Source organism: Homarus americanus, unplaced genomic scaffold, assembly GCF_018991925.1.
Source record: "Homarus americanus isolate GMGI-L3 unplaced genomic scaffold, GMGI_Hamer_2.0 scaffold48406, whole genome shotgun sequence".
NCBI lineage: Eukaryota > Metazoa > Arthropoda > Malacostraca > Decapoda > Nephropidae > Homarus > Homarus americanus.
The window spans coordinates 5,200,656-5,216,335 of record NW_024753828.1 but is presented as its reverse complement, the minus strand read 5'-3'; the positions used below and the strand labels follow the sequence as shown (position 1 = coordinate 5,216,335).

General features: G+C 45.1%; 1 protein-coding gene across 1 annotated transcript in view; it reads right to left on the bottom strand.

The window, feature by feature from the left end:
* The window catches only part of LOC121855503, a 257,960-nt gene that overhangs the window by 13,667 nt on the left and 228,613 nt on the right, over positions 1–15,680 (bottom strand). Inside the window, 18 exon segments of the mRNA XM_042350478.1 lie at positions 60–704; positions 878–1,072; positions 1,274–1,840; positions 2,132–3,716; positions 3,840–3,844; positions 3,927–4,232; positions 6,360–6,566; positions 6,759–6,941; positions 7,541–7,762; positions 7,993–8,364; positions 8,687–8,884; positions 9,820–10,020; positions 11,356–11,428; positions 11,757–11,881; positions 12,783–13,001; positions 13,676–13,874; positions 13,997–14,148; positions 15,131–15,334. Coding sequence (XP_042206412.1) covers positions 60–704; positions 878–1,072; positions 1,274–1,840; positions 2,132–3,716; positions 3,840–3,844; positions 3,927–4,232; positions 6,360–6,566; positions 6,759–6,941; positions 7,541–7,762; positions 7,993–8,364; positions 8,687–8,884; positions 9,820–10,020; positions 11,356–11,428; positions 11,757–11,881; positions 12,783–13,001; positions 13,676–13,874; positions 13,997–14,148; positions 15,131–15,334 — 5,658 coding nt within the window.

The window sequence follows — 15,680 nt, the reverse complement described above, 5'->3', positions numbered from 1 at the left end:
GAAATTTTTTTGACTTTTAATACTCTATTGGTTTGCCATTCCAAATAAATGGGACTTACTTTCACGACACTCGACCTTGGCATCGCCATGGTAGCCAGACGGACAGGCACAGCTCATTGACCGAAGGGGCTTGGAGTCGATAACTGAGCAGATGGAATTGGGTCCACATGGCTTATGCTCTTGGCACAGGTCACGACATGTTGAACCTGAGTCTGAATCATCAAGTCGTATGTACACGGCAGAGATTTGACTCTGGTAGCGAGTTACCAAAGATTTCAAAATGCAACCATGGGTGGGCGGGCAGTCTTGGTCAACTAAACAGCTACTTGGGTCCTTAGGCTCCTCACAGCTGAATCTTGGGTCGCCGTGGAGGCCTGGTGGACAGGCACACTCATACTTGTGGTTCGCCACCTGACATGTGGCAGCCTTGGCACAGGGATTGTAGTATATACAGGGATCCTTACACTCCCCATTGACACAGGCCTCAAAGCTCTTACAATCTTGGTCAGCCATACACTCAACCAACTGACATGACACTTGAGGGTTTCCAGACATTCCTGGTGGGCACTGGCACTGGGCCAGGTGGTTGGTACCCACACATATGGCACTGGAGGGACATGGGTTGTTCTTCCGGCAAGGGTCTATGCAGGTGTTATGCTGACACATCTCTGATGGCGGACACTCAGCATCTGATTCACAGTCAACTGGAAGGATGGGGAAAGGTTTAGATTATATTCACAGTAGTTTTGTGACGCTAAATATATCATCAAATGTAAATAACACGAAAAAAAAAACTATTTATGATCCAATTTTCATTAAGGGCCGACAGCAGATACAGTATATACTAAACTATTATCCTATAAGTGAGAAAACTTACTCTTGAAGCAACTAGTGTGTGGGTCACCAGCATAGCCAGGCTGGCAGTGACAGACAGGGCGGTGGTCAAGGACGGAACAAGTGGCGCTGAGGCCACAGCCACCAGGACAAGGACTGCGACATTCCCCTGACACACATGATAGCACTAGAGGACAATCCAGGTCACTACTGCAGTCCACCTTACCCTTTGGCTTGCCTGTAAGAAGAGGGAAAGTGGTTGAGTACAACATGGAACAATACATTAAGCCTCTGATATACCTCTTACATAACTTCATTTGGAATAAAAATGATGCAATGAACTTAATTTATTCTTCGTTTGTTTAATTATTGAATACATCCTCAGCTGCCTTACGGACCACATATATTTCAAACTACTAAACGATAAAGTTTTACTCACTGGGTGTGCAGGCATAGTGAGGGTCACCTTCGTAGTTCTCTGGACAGCTACAAGTCATGGCTTTCATGGGCTGGTTGTCCAAGACTTTGCATATGGCATTAGTACCACATGGATGTACTGCCTCGCACAAGTCCTGGCATTCTTCGTCAACACAACCTTGTAGACCAGGACAGTCTTGGTCTTTCTCACACTCTGCAGTGGGTGGCGGAGAACAGTAGCGGTCAGGGGTACCGATATAACCCACCAGGCAATGACACTTGGCCTGGTGATTTTCGACCCGGCACTGTGCATTAGTGACACACTGCAGCTGTTCACATGGGTCTTGACACTGTTGGTCTTGGCACGCTTGGTGGGCGGGACACTGCGAGTCCTCAGAGCACTCTGCTGGGCGGCATATGGAGTATGGATCACCCATGAAGCCTTCGGGACAAGAGCAGGACGGGCCTGTTTCTGTGGGCTGGCACTCGGCTCCAGCACCACAGAGGTCGCTAAACTTACACGGATTAACACAGCGCCCATTGACACATGCTTCCTCGACTGGACAGTCACTTCGTTGTGTGCACCCAACTGAAAAATAGAGATAAGAGGTATTCTTTTGTTAATTACATTCCAATTTAAAACATATTTGATTTTCATATCAAGTGTCTTTTGTTAAAGTAATAAATTAAAGATCTATGTTCAATGACACACACACACACACACATATATATATATATATATATATATATATATATATATATATATATATATATATATATATATATATATATATATATATATATATATATATATATATATATATATATATATATATATATAGACACCTTAAGTACATAATGGTGAATTAAGAGAACTCACCTGCAGTGCACAGTACTTGTGGGTCACCCTGGTAGCCGGCAGCACAGGAACATACACCACGGTGTCCCAAGGCACGACATGTGGCCCCGGGAGCACAAAGAGTGTCCCGGCAAGGATCAACACAACGACCATCTACACATGTCTGATCCCAAAGGCAGTCGTACTGGGAGCTACAGCCAGAGGGTGGGAGTGAGACACACAGGGTGAAGGGGTCCCCAGTCAGTCCAGGACCACACTGGCAAAACACGGTGGCCAGAGCGTAGTTCTTCTGTACGGTACAATTTGCTTGGTGGCCGCATGGCGACACCTTACACAGGTCTTGACAGGTACCGTCCACACAAGCTGTTTCTGGGCTGCAGTTTTCATCTGAGGAACAGCCAATTTTGGGGACACATGTTCCTCTTTCACGGGTGAAGCCGGAGGCACACGAGCAGTTTACTTGGTGGTCTTGAGCGTTGCAGACTTGGCTGGCGTCACATGGGTTGTCGACTGTACACCGGTCAACACAGATACCATTGACACAACCATGGGTGGTGGGGCAGGACGAGTCAGTCCTACACCCAATAGTGGTACAGGTTGCATATGGGTCTCCATGGTAGCCTACCTCACACCGACACTGAGTGGTGTGCTGAGATGCATGGCACTCTGCTTTAGCACCGCAGGGACGGGACAGGGTACAAGCGTCTACACATCTGTAATTGTGGCAAACACTACTGTCCTCACAGTCAGTATCAGTCCTACACTCCAGCTGAGAGCAAGCATTGTGTCCATCACCTGTGTATCCTGAGGGACAGTAACAGATGGGGCGATGGTTGACGGCCCTACACACAGCATTCTCAGCACATGGTTCTCCCTCACACGGGTCTCTACACTGCTTGTTTACACACGCATGGAATAATGGGCAGTCTGCTTCATACTGGCAACCCGATTCTTTTTCATCAATTACAAGGCACTCGTCATAGGCACTTCCAGTGTGTCCCGGAGGACACTCACACACTACTGTACGCAGATGATCTAAGTCTATAACGCGGCACTCGGCTTTCACTCCGCATGGTTTCATGTATGTGCACAGATCTTTACACTCTCCATCAACACAACCTAGTTCTTCAGCACAGTCAAAGTCTGAGCGGCACTGAGGCGTGGGTGGTGGGGAGCAGCCAGTGTAGGGATCACCCAAGAGTCCTGGGCGACACACGCAGGAGGTGGTGTGGTGCTGGGGAGTGCAAGACGACCCAGGACCACATGCTCTCTCCAGCAGGCAGGGGTCCACGCATGATCCCCTATAACACGCCTTATCTGATGGACACTCGTCACTGGAGGAGCAGCCAATGGCCAGGCAAGAGGTGGTTGGCTCGCCCGTGTAGCCCGGACTACAAGTGCACACAGCGCTGTGGTTTTCTGGAGTGCACTGGGCTGTGGGTGCACATGGCCGATCCGCATGGCAAGGATTACGGCAATTTCCATTGTAGCATTTTTCAGTGTAGGGACAGTCGGAGTCTGTCACACAGCCGACTGTGATAACGGGAAGGGGACAGGTTAAGAGGAAGGCTACACATACGTCGTATGTTATATACAAGTGAGCTAATCAGATGTTAGAACATAAATGACTACATGATGCAACACCATTCTCACACCATGTTATTTAAGTGACTTAATTCCACACCTCAGATATTAGAGGGACGGGTAAGACATTAAGAATTAAATATACATAAGCTATTAGGAGAGACAAACAAGAGATTATAACATCCATCAGTTATCAGAAAGATTAGCAAGATATTAACATTTTAATTATAACATCCAGGAGATCTTAGATAGATAAAGCAAGACATTATCACAGGTACACATGAGGGAGGGAGGCGGAGCTTACTTGTGGAGCAGGAGACGTGAGGGTCACCCGTGGTTGATGGCGGGCACGAACACACAGGTCTTTGCTGGTTTACCTGGCACTGGGCACTGGTTGGGCAAGAAGTGGGACAAGGAAGGGCACATTTGCCCCCCTGGCACCACTGGTTGGGGCCACAGTCCTGGTGGGTGCTACAAGCCTGGCCATCGCCCCCAACAGTCAGGTTAGGCGGTACACCCACTGGTCCTGGCACCGTCGCTAAGCACACACACATACACACACCACAGGTTAGTACAACACATACGAGGAAGACAGTCCTCACAAGACGATGCTAGTTGCTGACCAGTAGTGGACTAATTTAAATGTTAAGGCAATGGGTTAACTAGCTGCTCTAGTTGACTAGTATTGTTTAATTTGATTATTTATACATCAGTTAATAACACATGAAATTAGCAGAAAATTATTAATCAAAGACTAATGAAGGTGAATTATAAATATAAACCACATGATGTTAATGATGCCGAGTGTGTCAGAGTCGGGTGTGACACGTGACCACACCTGTCCCTCAGTCCTAGTTATTGTGTTAATGCACACACACACACAGGGATAACACACACACACACACACACACACAGGATAACACGCACACACACACACACACAGGATAACACACACACACACACACACACACACATAGCACACACACACACACACACACATACACAGGACACACACACACACACACACACACACACACACACACACACACACAGGGATAACACACACACACACACACACACATACACACACGCATAACACACAAACACACACACAGGATACACACACACACACACACACACACACACACACACACACACACACACACACACACACACACACACACACACACATAGGCATAACACACACACACACCACACATACACACACAGGCATAACACACAAACACACACACAGGCATAACACACAAACACACACACAGGCATAACACACAAACACACACATAGGGATAACACACACACACACACAGGGATACACACACACACACACACACACACACACACACACACACGCGCGCAGGCATAGCACACACACATACTTAAGGTCATAAAGCAGTCAAAGTCTAGTCATTGTAAAAAAATTTACAGAAAGCATTATGCTCTTAAGCTAAGATGATGATGATGATGATGATGATGATGATGATGATGACGACAAAACAATAACATATGGGTCTTATTATCTGTAAATAAGTGAATTGGTTGTGTGTAGGATAGGGTAAGTTTTTGGCCAGATGTTAGCTGGTTATAACAAATTAGAACATTAGTTGAGTAGCGCGTGATTCTCCCTGACAGCTGAGGATTGTGGTTAAGGAGGTAACTCTTATCTGTTAACCCTAGACTGTTGCTTGACGAAAGACATCAACCAACACCCTAATGAAGAGATAAGAAACGTCTCCACCACAACCCCCTCTCTCGCTGGAGACTCAACCCGCTACCATCAACCACCTGGACCACCAGTCATCAAGCAACTTGTTTACTCTGATCTTCACCTGCTTCTAATTTGCTAAATGGGGGGGTGACCTAGATGCTCAGGGGTACCTCGCGGTTCACCAACGACAAAAAATATTACTGAGGTGTTGAGTCTCAGATTACCAAGGGCTTCGTAAATTGTGTTTTCCTCTAAACTGGAGTTAGTAAACATCTAATTGTCTCCCTCAAGGCATGATGGGAAGATCTCAAAGGTTTGTTCTCCCTAACTGGAAATGAGAATGGATCTCAGTGGCTCACTTAAACTACAGCATGAAGGCTCCATCAAGGGCGTGTAAACTAACATTTAGAATCTGTCGGAACTATTCTCAATCTATTATCCAAATTTAGGAGAAAATGATCAAAGGTACAAAGCTCTGAGTGTCCCGACTTTGAGCACTGATGTCCCTGTAAAAGAGTGATGCTCAGGGTGAACAAGAGCGTGGTGCTGGAGGTCCCGGTGGTGAGGGTGCTGCAACACCCACAATACCTCAATTGTTCTTGGCTTACTGGTTCGCTAAATTATGTTTTAAGACGGACGTCCAAGTCCTTAAAGCCTGGAGAGTGAATGGTTTTATAGAAAGGCGGAAGAGTTGAGCCCCTCCTACGCCTCCAGAATGAATAATTTTGTACTTTTAGAATTGACATTTCAAGCATTGTACACTAAAATAAATAAAACAAATATAAAGTACCTGTAATGTAAAAGTAATAAAATAAACATTTAAACTAATAAGAATAATATAAAACTGGAGGTTGTAAAGGAAAATATAAGACAATGAGCCACCAGGAAGCCAAGAACCTGATAGAGACAAAACTCTGTTGGAATTTTTCAAAGACTCACAAGGACGGCATTCAACTTGTGGGTCACCGACATAGCCGTCAGGACACCTGCACACTGGGCTGTGATTGCGAGTGTAGCAGAAGGCGTTGCGGCTGCACGGGTCACCATTGAAGCACGGGTTGATGCACCTCTGGTTGTAACAAGACTCAGAATCGCTACAATCATCGTCTGTGGTGCAGTCTGGTGTGGGGGGTTCGACCACAGGTACTAAGGGAGATAGTGTTAGAGAGCCTTAGTGAGGTGGGGGAGAAGCTGAAACCAGATCATATATACGATACAGAACTTTATTGTAATAAGAGGTTCACTAGAAACATTTTTCTGTATGAGGAATAGTGGTGTACAGGTGTTATCTGTTCTACACGAGACACAGGGCTGTCTACTCATGACTCAACTACTTACCTCTCTTACAGTGAACTAAAGGATCTCCTTCATAGCCCTCGAAACAGCGGCACTGGTGCCTGTGGTTGCGACCTGAGCATAGAGCATTAAGGCCACAGCGCTCCCCACGACACACGTTGGTGCAGGTGCCCTGCCTACACGCCTCGTCCGTGTTGCAGTCAGAATCAACACGACACTCAGGTTCTACAGACACAAAGTATTTTAGATATTGAGAAGTTTGGATACTGGCAGACGAAACTGTTATGGCCCTGTTTTCTTTTTTAATACAGACGAACTCAGTTATAAATAAATAAATAAATAAATAAATAAATAAATATATATATATATATATATATATATATATATATATATATATATATATATATATATATATATATATATATATATATATATATATACAGTATATATATATATATATACACTGTATTATGTAGCATAACGTCCAGGGCTAAAACTTATCTTTATACTATCATTATTATAATACAAAATGTGAAGTACATTTAATGCAGTTTCTGGGGACACAACACTACAAGATTCATTAATCAAAACACAATAGAAAATATAAATACTGTACACGAATCTGAATTAATTTCTGAGGTTATGTGGATTATATACATTTCAGTTTGTGATGCCATCAGTATACTCAGATACAGCCAGACAGAGTTGTAACTATCACACATCAACTACTTGTACGAGGAGATAGTTGACTATAGATTAACACAACTTTATTACCTGACCTCGCAACAGTTGGGTCAAGAACATTAGGTACAAGAGCAGCTCACCTGGCTTGACACAGACGCCATCCTGAACGAAGATATGGTCAGGCGGACATTCACATAAGATGGTCCTTCGTGGCACATTGTCCACCACTCGGCATTCTTGGGTGGGGAGGCAAGGCGAGTTGACTGCACATGGGTTCTTGCAGTGGTCATTGATACATCCCTGCTGTGAAGGACAGTCGGAATCGCTGCGGCACTCAGGCTCGATAACTGGAGGCTCTTGTACTGGAGGAATATTTGCTATATAAGCTACTGATGGCTGTATGACAATAGTTAACAGCAGACAGCCAAGATCACCTTATATGTAAACTTTAGTATGATTGTTCATAATAATTTCATTAACCCCCCAGAGAATTACCGTATTGTATCATGAGTTTTATTTCCATTTGATTCAGGAAAGCAACTAGGAACCACAATGGAGGTACACTATACAAGTGGAGTGGAGGTTGACTCACGTTGGTAGCACTGTAAGTAGGGGTTGCCAGTGAAGGGAGGTGGACACACACACATGGCAGCATGGTTGGCAGCGTGACACTGAGCCTTCACTGCACAGGTGGTTTCTTCACACACAGGAACACACACGCGGTTGAGGTGGTCACAGGCCTTGTCGTCGGAGCAATCATCATTGGAGCGACAGCCGACGATGACACATGCAACAGTGGGGTCGCCTTGGGTACCTGGTGGGCAGAAACACTGTGCATGGTGCAGGATGGGACGGCACTGTGCTTGGAGGCCACAAGCTGGACCGCTGTAGGTGCAGGGATCCACACAGTTCTGGTTGATACACGCCTTGTTCGTGAGACACTCCTCGTCCTTCGTACACTCGGCTGCGAGAGGTGCAACATTATTACATGGCCTTACCTGCGGCAGGTGTTAGTTTAGCTAGCAGCAGTGGGTTAGACGTATATCCACAAGCGAGTTAGGCGTTCACAAGCGTGTTAGTGGCCTCCTGGTGCATTAGGTGGCCCCAATTAAATAAGGGCCACTCAGTGCCACTCAGGAGCTCTTGTCACATCCACACTCAACTCGATGGTCATCTCCGCCAAGTAAATGTCAATATCTGTAATGAGATGCCAACCATTCCAGACACACACACACACACATCCATCATGCAGCATCAACACACATTCGTTTCCTGTTAGTACTCACGCTTGAAGCACTGGATCTGTGGGTTCCCAGCCCAGCCATCGAGGCAGTAGCAGGTGGGTCTGTGTTGTTGAGTACGGCAGAAAGCATCGCGGCCACAAGGGTCCTCCTCGAGGCAGGGGTCTACACACACCTCCTTGACGCACGCTTTGTCAGTTTCGCAGTCAGGGTCAACACGGCATTCTGGTTCCTCCTTCGGCTCTGTTCCAGGAAATACAAAACTCATCATCACTGAATCTCACAAATAATTCATCTTGGTTTATGGTGAGGGACATTTTAACTGCCAATAATGTATCTAGTTTCTTATGTACAAGCCAGTTTGTTAGGTTGATGTCATCATGCTCCTTCATGCAACACAAACACTCACTAATGCCTTGGTACTTACCTCTTGTACTCCTGAGGACTTTGGTGGTTTATATTGAGTACATTCTAAAGGTTCTGGGATACACTTGAAAGTTAATATCCAAAATTTCTCATTGATATACTTCAAAATCTTGAAAAATTTGAATCTGCCTTAAACTTTCGATCTTACATAAAAAAAATATCTTTGTACACCCAAAACATGAAGTTATCGCAAGTATTATGAAGATTGTAACAAAACGAAACAAAATAGAAAGTTCAATAAGTTTTCGTTCAAAAAAGAGTGAATGAGTGGAGTCTTACATTAAGGGCACCAAAGTTTGCAGGAACAAAGTGCTCAGGCATCATTCTGTTACGTTTGGCTCAAGAGGGGAGGTACCTGTTTAAACATGCTTTGAGATGTTGTGAAAACGCTGTGTGTGTGTGTGTGTGTGTGTGTGTGTGTGTGTGTGTGTGTGTGTGTGTGTGTGTGTGTGTGTGTGTGTGTGTGTGCAAATAAGGATAAACTCTTGCAGGAAGAACCATCCACCACCAGGTTAATATAAATAAAACTGATGCTCCACAATGATCCAAATTATAGATGTAAACAAGGATTATAACACTGAGGGATAATGGACGATCCTAACTCTCTCTGTAACATGGATTAAATTGTAATAGCAAGAAAATTATTAACACGTTTCCTTTGTCAACAAGATGGTGACCCCTGAGAGAGAAGGCGACCGTATTGTAGCTGTGTAAACAACTGGGAACACCGTCAGTAGGTCCCTGAGACGTACCTGGTACACAGCCTACCCAGGGGTCGCCCGTGGTGTTGTCAGGGCACAGACAGTAGGGTTGGTGCTTGTAGGGCTTACACACGGCCGAATCCGGGCAGGGGTTGGCCACGAAGCAGGGATTTTGACAACGGGAATCCAAACACGAGTCGATTTTAAAACAGTCGATGTCTATCTCACACTTGCGAGGTGGTCGAGGGGCAGCTATGAGGGCGGGGTTGTGGGTTAGTAACAGTGAGAGGAGGTCAAGTGTGAGGGTTAGTGAGGTTGGGGACAACTGATAACTAAGGTGTAACTTTGAGCAGCAGTCACATGTCCATCAATACATTACAGGATTTTCTAAAAATTCTTGAAATTAATTCTCGATGTTTAATCAATGTTTCTGGTGTATACACGGACGATGTGGGTGCTGCTCAAGATCACCAAACATCGTCAACATTATCTAATTACAATACTAGAACACAAGAAGCATTCCCGACACTCTGCTGGTAAGGCCCTCGTGACGGCACAAGAGACGAGATCATTTGTTTACGACACATAATAATTTTTTTTAAGGGTTTTTTGATAACAGTTAATGAAAGGATTAAGTGAATTTAATGATCTGTTTTCAAAATCATGTGACTGTTGAGCCCTTTACAGGAGCCGAGTGAGTGAGTGAGCAGAATGACACCCTCAATCTGTGGCCAGTTACCACCACACACTGAAGGATCATGGTCCTTGCCATAACAATTTAGCGTCAGTGCCTGCCGTTGTCACCACTCTACCAATGACAAACTCATTACAGAAACATCACATGAGAGTTAACTCGTCTTTTTACGTATCGGTCGATTTTAAGGCGAAGCTAAAGTTCATGTGATGTGAAGCGACTCTTAGAAACTTGCCGCAACAAACAACTGTGATTAGCACGGACGAGAGAACACTGACAGCGAAACAGCAGAGTGTAAGAGCAGCTTACAGGTATGTGCTCGTTGCAGCTACGTCTACAAAAGCTGGTGATATGTTAAACAGCCAACATTACGTGAAAAGCTTCAAACATTACAGGTAAGCAAACATTAAGCCATGATGTTACAGCCAATCTCATACTTACATCACAAATACAGTTAGTCATTCAATAAGCTATGTTGTTAGGGGCGCTTACAACTGTCTTAGTATTTAGTGAGGGCATGATGGGCGGTGCTTTAACGTCATGCAGTGTGCGACACACTGTGGCCTCACTGCAACACACCTCAGCATGAACAAAGGAGTCAGCCTGGCAGCCAACACAAGGTATCTACTCACCAGCACGAGACGCCCCGGAGACTTTACACTAACAACACCAACCATTACACTTGTTAATTTATAATATACTGTACACTGGATTTGGGTTCACAGCAAATGTAAGTATAGCTAAACTGTCAACTGCTGAGACCTGAAGTGATGGGAACCTTTCTAGGGAGTGTGGGGAGGCGGAAGGATCCCCTGCTTATAAGTGAGGGAGATTATGGGAAAGATCTACCTAGGTTATGAGGGACACCTGTGTAAACTCAGCAGACAACTCACTCAGGTAACAGTTGACGTAAGGGTTGCCGGTATACCCTGGTGGACAGGAACAGTCTGTGCTCCGGTTGATGACCTAAAGAGAGAGAAAGACCTTGTTAAACACACCATTCTCAGACAACAAACGACTTTCATGGGACGCCAGCTACTTCACCACCAAGTCTCTTTACTCTTCACAACAAGTTACCTACCTATACATCTACAGCCTCTAACAGAAACAAGAGAAAAGAAGAAGAAGAAGCAAAATTAACGAAGAAATCTTACAAAACGGAGAAAGTTAAGACCTTATATCTTGATTAATATTCACGAGGAGGCCTGACAGTGACAAGGCAAGACAATGAAAAGCCACACTATTAAAATAAAGACCAAGTCCTCCCTAAATACGAGTCACTGGGTCACATTACCTGACACTCGGCGCTAGGGGCACAGGGGTTGACAACTACACACGGGTCGAGGCATAGACGATTCCGACACACTTCTGAAGGACCACACTCGTCATTCGTCGTGCACCCTGGAGCTTCCGTCGGTTCTGGGGCCACGAGAAGAAATAAATATAACTGGCCCACACTACCCCGTCCTAGTATCAAACCCTTACTGAATACTAGCAGGTAAAATAAAAGTTCTAGTTATGTCTACATTATGAGTAAGAAGACCTTGTGATGTCAATATTTTTTTTTAAGTTATAATCTTCGACGGAAAAACACAATTATAATATGGATTATTTAATTTGATTTAAGAAAAGATTCAACAAATTTAATAACACAGTGAGAACAAAATAACAATAACAAAAAAAGAAAATAACAATAGGTACAATGAGAGTTCGGTTCTGCTGGTTAATTGGCCAATATGACTCAAGAATATGTCAAAATGTTAACAAATGTAAGGTAAGTAAGATGCTGATTATACTGAAGTGACGAATCTTCTCCAAGTTAATTCTGTAATGATAACACTGAAAGGATTAGTTCACATGATGATCAGTGTAGCAGCCTGTATAAAGGTATCATACTGCTCGTGTTTTAATTCATTACCTGAACAAATTTATTCAAGACAACTGTTCATGACCAAGTATATGATGCAACGTGACATTCAATTTGCAATGTAATGAATGAGTAAATGTGTTCAGGTAACTTGTCTATCCTCCCCCCATCAGTCACGTCCACCCCCCTACACTACGGTACTACTTTACACATCACACTGAAGGACCAGTAAACAAGCATCAATATAGTAAACATTTTAACATTAATTCGCTCCAGCATTTAGTCATAGCTCTTACTTTTTACTTCCAAATACTATACAACTTTTCCCCTCATATATGTCCCGTCTTTCTGAATTAAAATGTCTTTCTAATGAGGATAGAACAATTAATGTAACGCCTCAGGTAATCTTAATGGTAATTAGCTTCAAGGATACCTCCACCACCTGTGACCTACTTGGTGTACACTCGACGTAGGCGTTGCCGATGTAGCCCGGCACACATTCACACGTCATGGTTCTGTAGGGCAGAGTGTCGATCACGCCACACTTGGCATTGTGTCCACAGGGGTCAATCACCTGACAAGGGTCGTCACAGCGGCCACTGAAGCACGCTAGTTTACTGGGGCATTCACCGTCCGTCTGGCACTCTTTGAACGTCGCCGGGCGCTCTGGCTCTGTGTCAGGAGAGAAGGAATTAGCTGTGGAGGGAGCTGGGAGTGAGAGAGTTAGCTGTGGAGGGATCTGGGAGTGAGAGAGTTAGCTGTGGAGGGAGCTGGGAGTGAGAGAGTTAGCTGTGGAGGGAGTTGGGAGGACAGAGAGAGTTAGCTGTGGAGGGAGTTGGGAGGAGAGAGTTAGCTGTGGAGGAGCTGGGAGTGAGAGTTAGCTGTGGAGGGAGCTGGGAGTGAGAGAGTTAGCTGGAGGGATCTGGGGAGAGAGTTAGCTGTGGAGGGAGTTGGGAGTGAGAGAGTTAGCTGTGGAGGGAGTTGGGAGTGAGAGTTAGCTGTGGAGGAAGCTGGGAGTGAGAGAGTTAGCTGTGGAGGAAGCTGGGAACGAAGGGTAACTAGGGTAAGGTAATTAATATAACACAAGGAACACTGTAATTAGGTGATTAAGGTAAAGTATTTAAATGAATTAAACTGACTGAAGAGGAGGAGGAGGACAAGTGAGGGGTATTAGTACTGACTGAGGAGGAGGAGGAGGACAAGTGAGGGGTATTAGTACTCACTGAGGAGGAGGAGGACAAGTGAGGGGTATTAGTACTAACTGAGGAGGAGGAGGAGGACAAGTGAGGGGTATTAGTACTGACTGAGGAGGAGGAGGAGGACAAGTGAGGGGTATTAGTACTCACTGAGGACACACTGAACGTTGGCGTCGCCCTCATAGCCAGGGGGACAAATACACGAGGGCCTGTGGTTGTGGACGCGGCAGTCAGCTCCTGCACCACAGTTACAAGGGTCGCGACACTCCTGACTGATGCACGCCTGCCACGACGGGCACTCTGGGTCGGCCATACAATCTGGCCTCGTACACTGCACGTATGGGTCGCCCTGAAGGTGAAGACAACGAGTGAGAAGATGATTTACTGGACAACCCGAGGGAAGAGTGGACATTGAATGAACAAATAAGTGAAAGACTATATGGGGACAGTACCGGAGGAGAGTACACTTACCAAGAACCTCTCGGGGCAGTAGCACTGTGCTCTTTGGTTGAGGACCCGACACTCGGCGTTGAGGCCACACTTCTCGTACTCACAGGGGTCCTCACAGTCTCTGTTGATGCAGGCGTGTAGGACGGGGCAGTCAGAGTTGGACCTACATCCAGCTGTGAACACACCAATCACATCTCTATGTTAGTTACCATCCTTCTGTGTGTGTCTAGGTGTGTGTGTGTGTGTGTGTGTGTGTGTGTGTGTGTGTGTGTGTAGTGTGTGTGTGTGTGTGTGTGTGCGTGTGGTGTGTGTGTGTGTGTAGTGTGTGTGTGTGTGTGTTTGCGTGTGGTGTGTGTGAGTGTGTATGTGTGTTCCTAAGGCTACACAAATATGGTGTCCGTGAGTCCAGAGAAAATGGAGCGTCGAGGGGAAACTCCTGAATGAGAGATACGAGGCTTCAAGTCTGGGAGAAGAGGAGTTGATACCTGATTGACGTAGCCTCACACATGGACACAGTGGAACACCTCCTAACTTCACAACTCACATGTTAAGACGTTCACACAGAGGTTCAAGTCTTAGTCAAAGGGTGTGTCAATCTTTTTCAGTGGTAACTTCCGACCACTGTTTTCACTGTAAACTGTTGGTGGGAGTAACAGGAGTAGTGAGTTTGAAGAAGTCTTTAGTATTTACACTTAACTGGTTGTTATGATTATGTACAGTCAGTCGAGGTTAAGTGCTAAGGCCTTCCCGTCTGTTAGTTGTCACCGTTACCCAGCCAGAGGAAACGATATTCACAGTCAAGTTGGTATATACAGTCATTAATTATTGGAGGCCACAGTGACGTCACGTTGCACACACACATGAGTCTAACTAACAGTAGAAGAGTAGTCAAAAAGGTGTGATTTGTTCGCGTGGCCAAGAATGACAACCACTGTGGCAGGTGTGTAATGGTGTAACACATACGTAGTGGCTTTAAAGACGCCTACAATTAAACCTATTTCCTTTAGTGAACCATGTGTTAAGTTGGCTGTTTATACCTGACGTGAAGCTGGCTATGTGAATACGAGATGTGATCTGCTTAACTAAGTGTGCACCGTCTGAAATAGGATAGCATTTAAACGTGTGTGTGTGTAATGGAGAGGGCGTCCACCTTACCAACAAAACACTGGATGTTGGGGTTGCCAGAGTAACCGTCAGGGCACGAGCACACGGCCCTATGACGAATGACGTGGCACTCGGCATTAGGAGCACAGTTGTTATATAAGTCACAAGGGTTCTGGCACTGCTGGTTGATGCAGGACAGAGTGTCACTGCACTCGTCATCCGTTAGGCACCCAGGCTGCGGCGTTGGCACCTCAACTGGAGCAGGGTAAAGATATATATTAGACAGGGGGTAATGGAGTAGCCCTACCAACACTGTGGCATCTTGGACATATTGGTGCACCTCAACACCCGGGTCATGTCACCATAAATACCGACACTAGGACCATCAATATTTGTGTTATCAGACCAGGTCCCGGATAACTCAGTGTTGGTGTGCTCACCTGCGCCTTAAATTAAAACTGGGCTTTTAAATAAATCATTAGGCCGGATGTGTACTGCATATCTAATGGAATACACGGCTATCTATGTAAAGTGATAAAATTTTTATCTATGTATATATATATATACACATGGAGAAATAGATTGAGAAAATAGTGAAGCT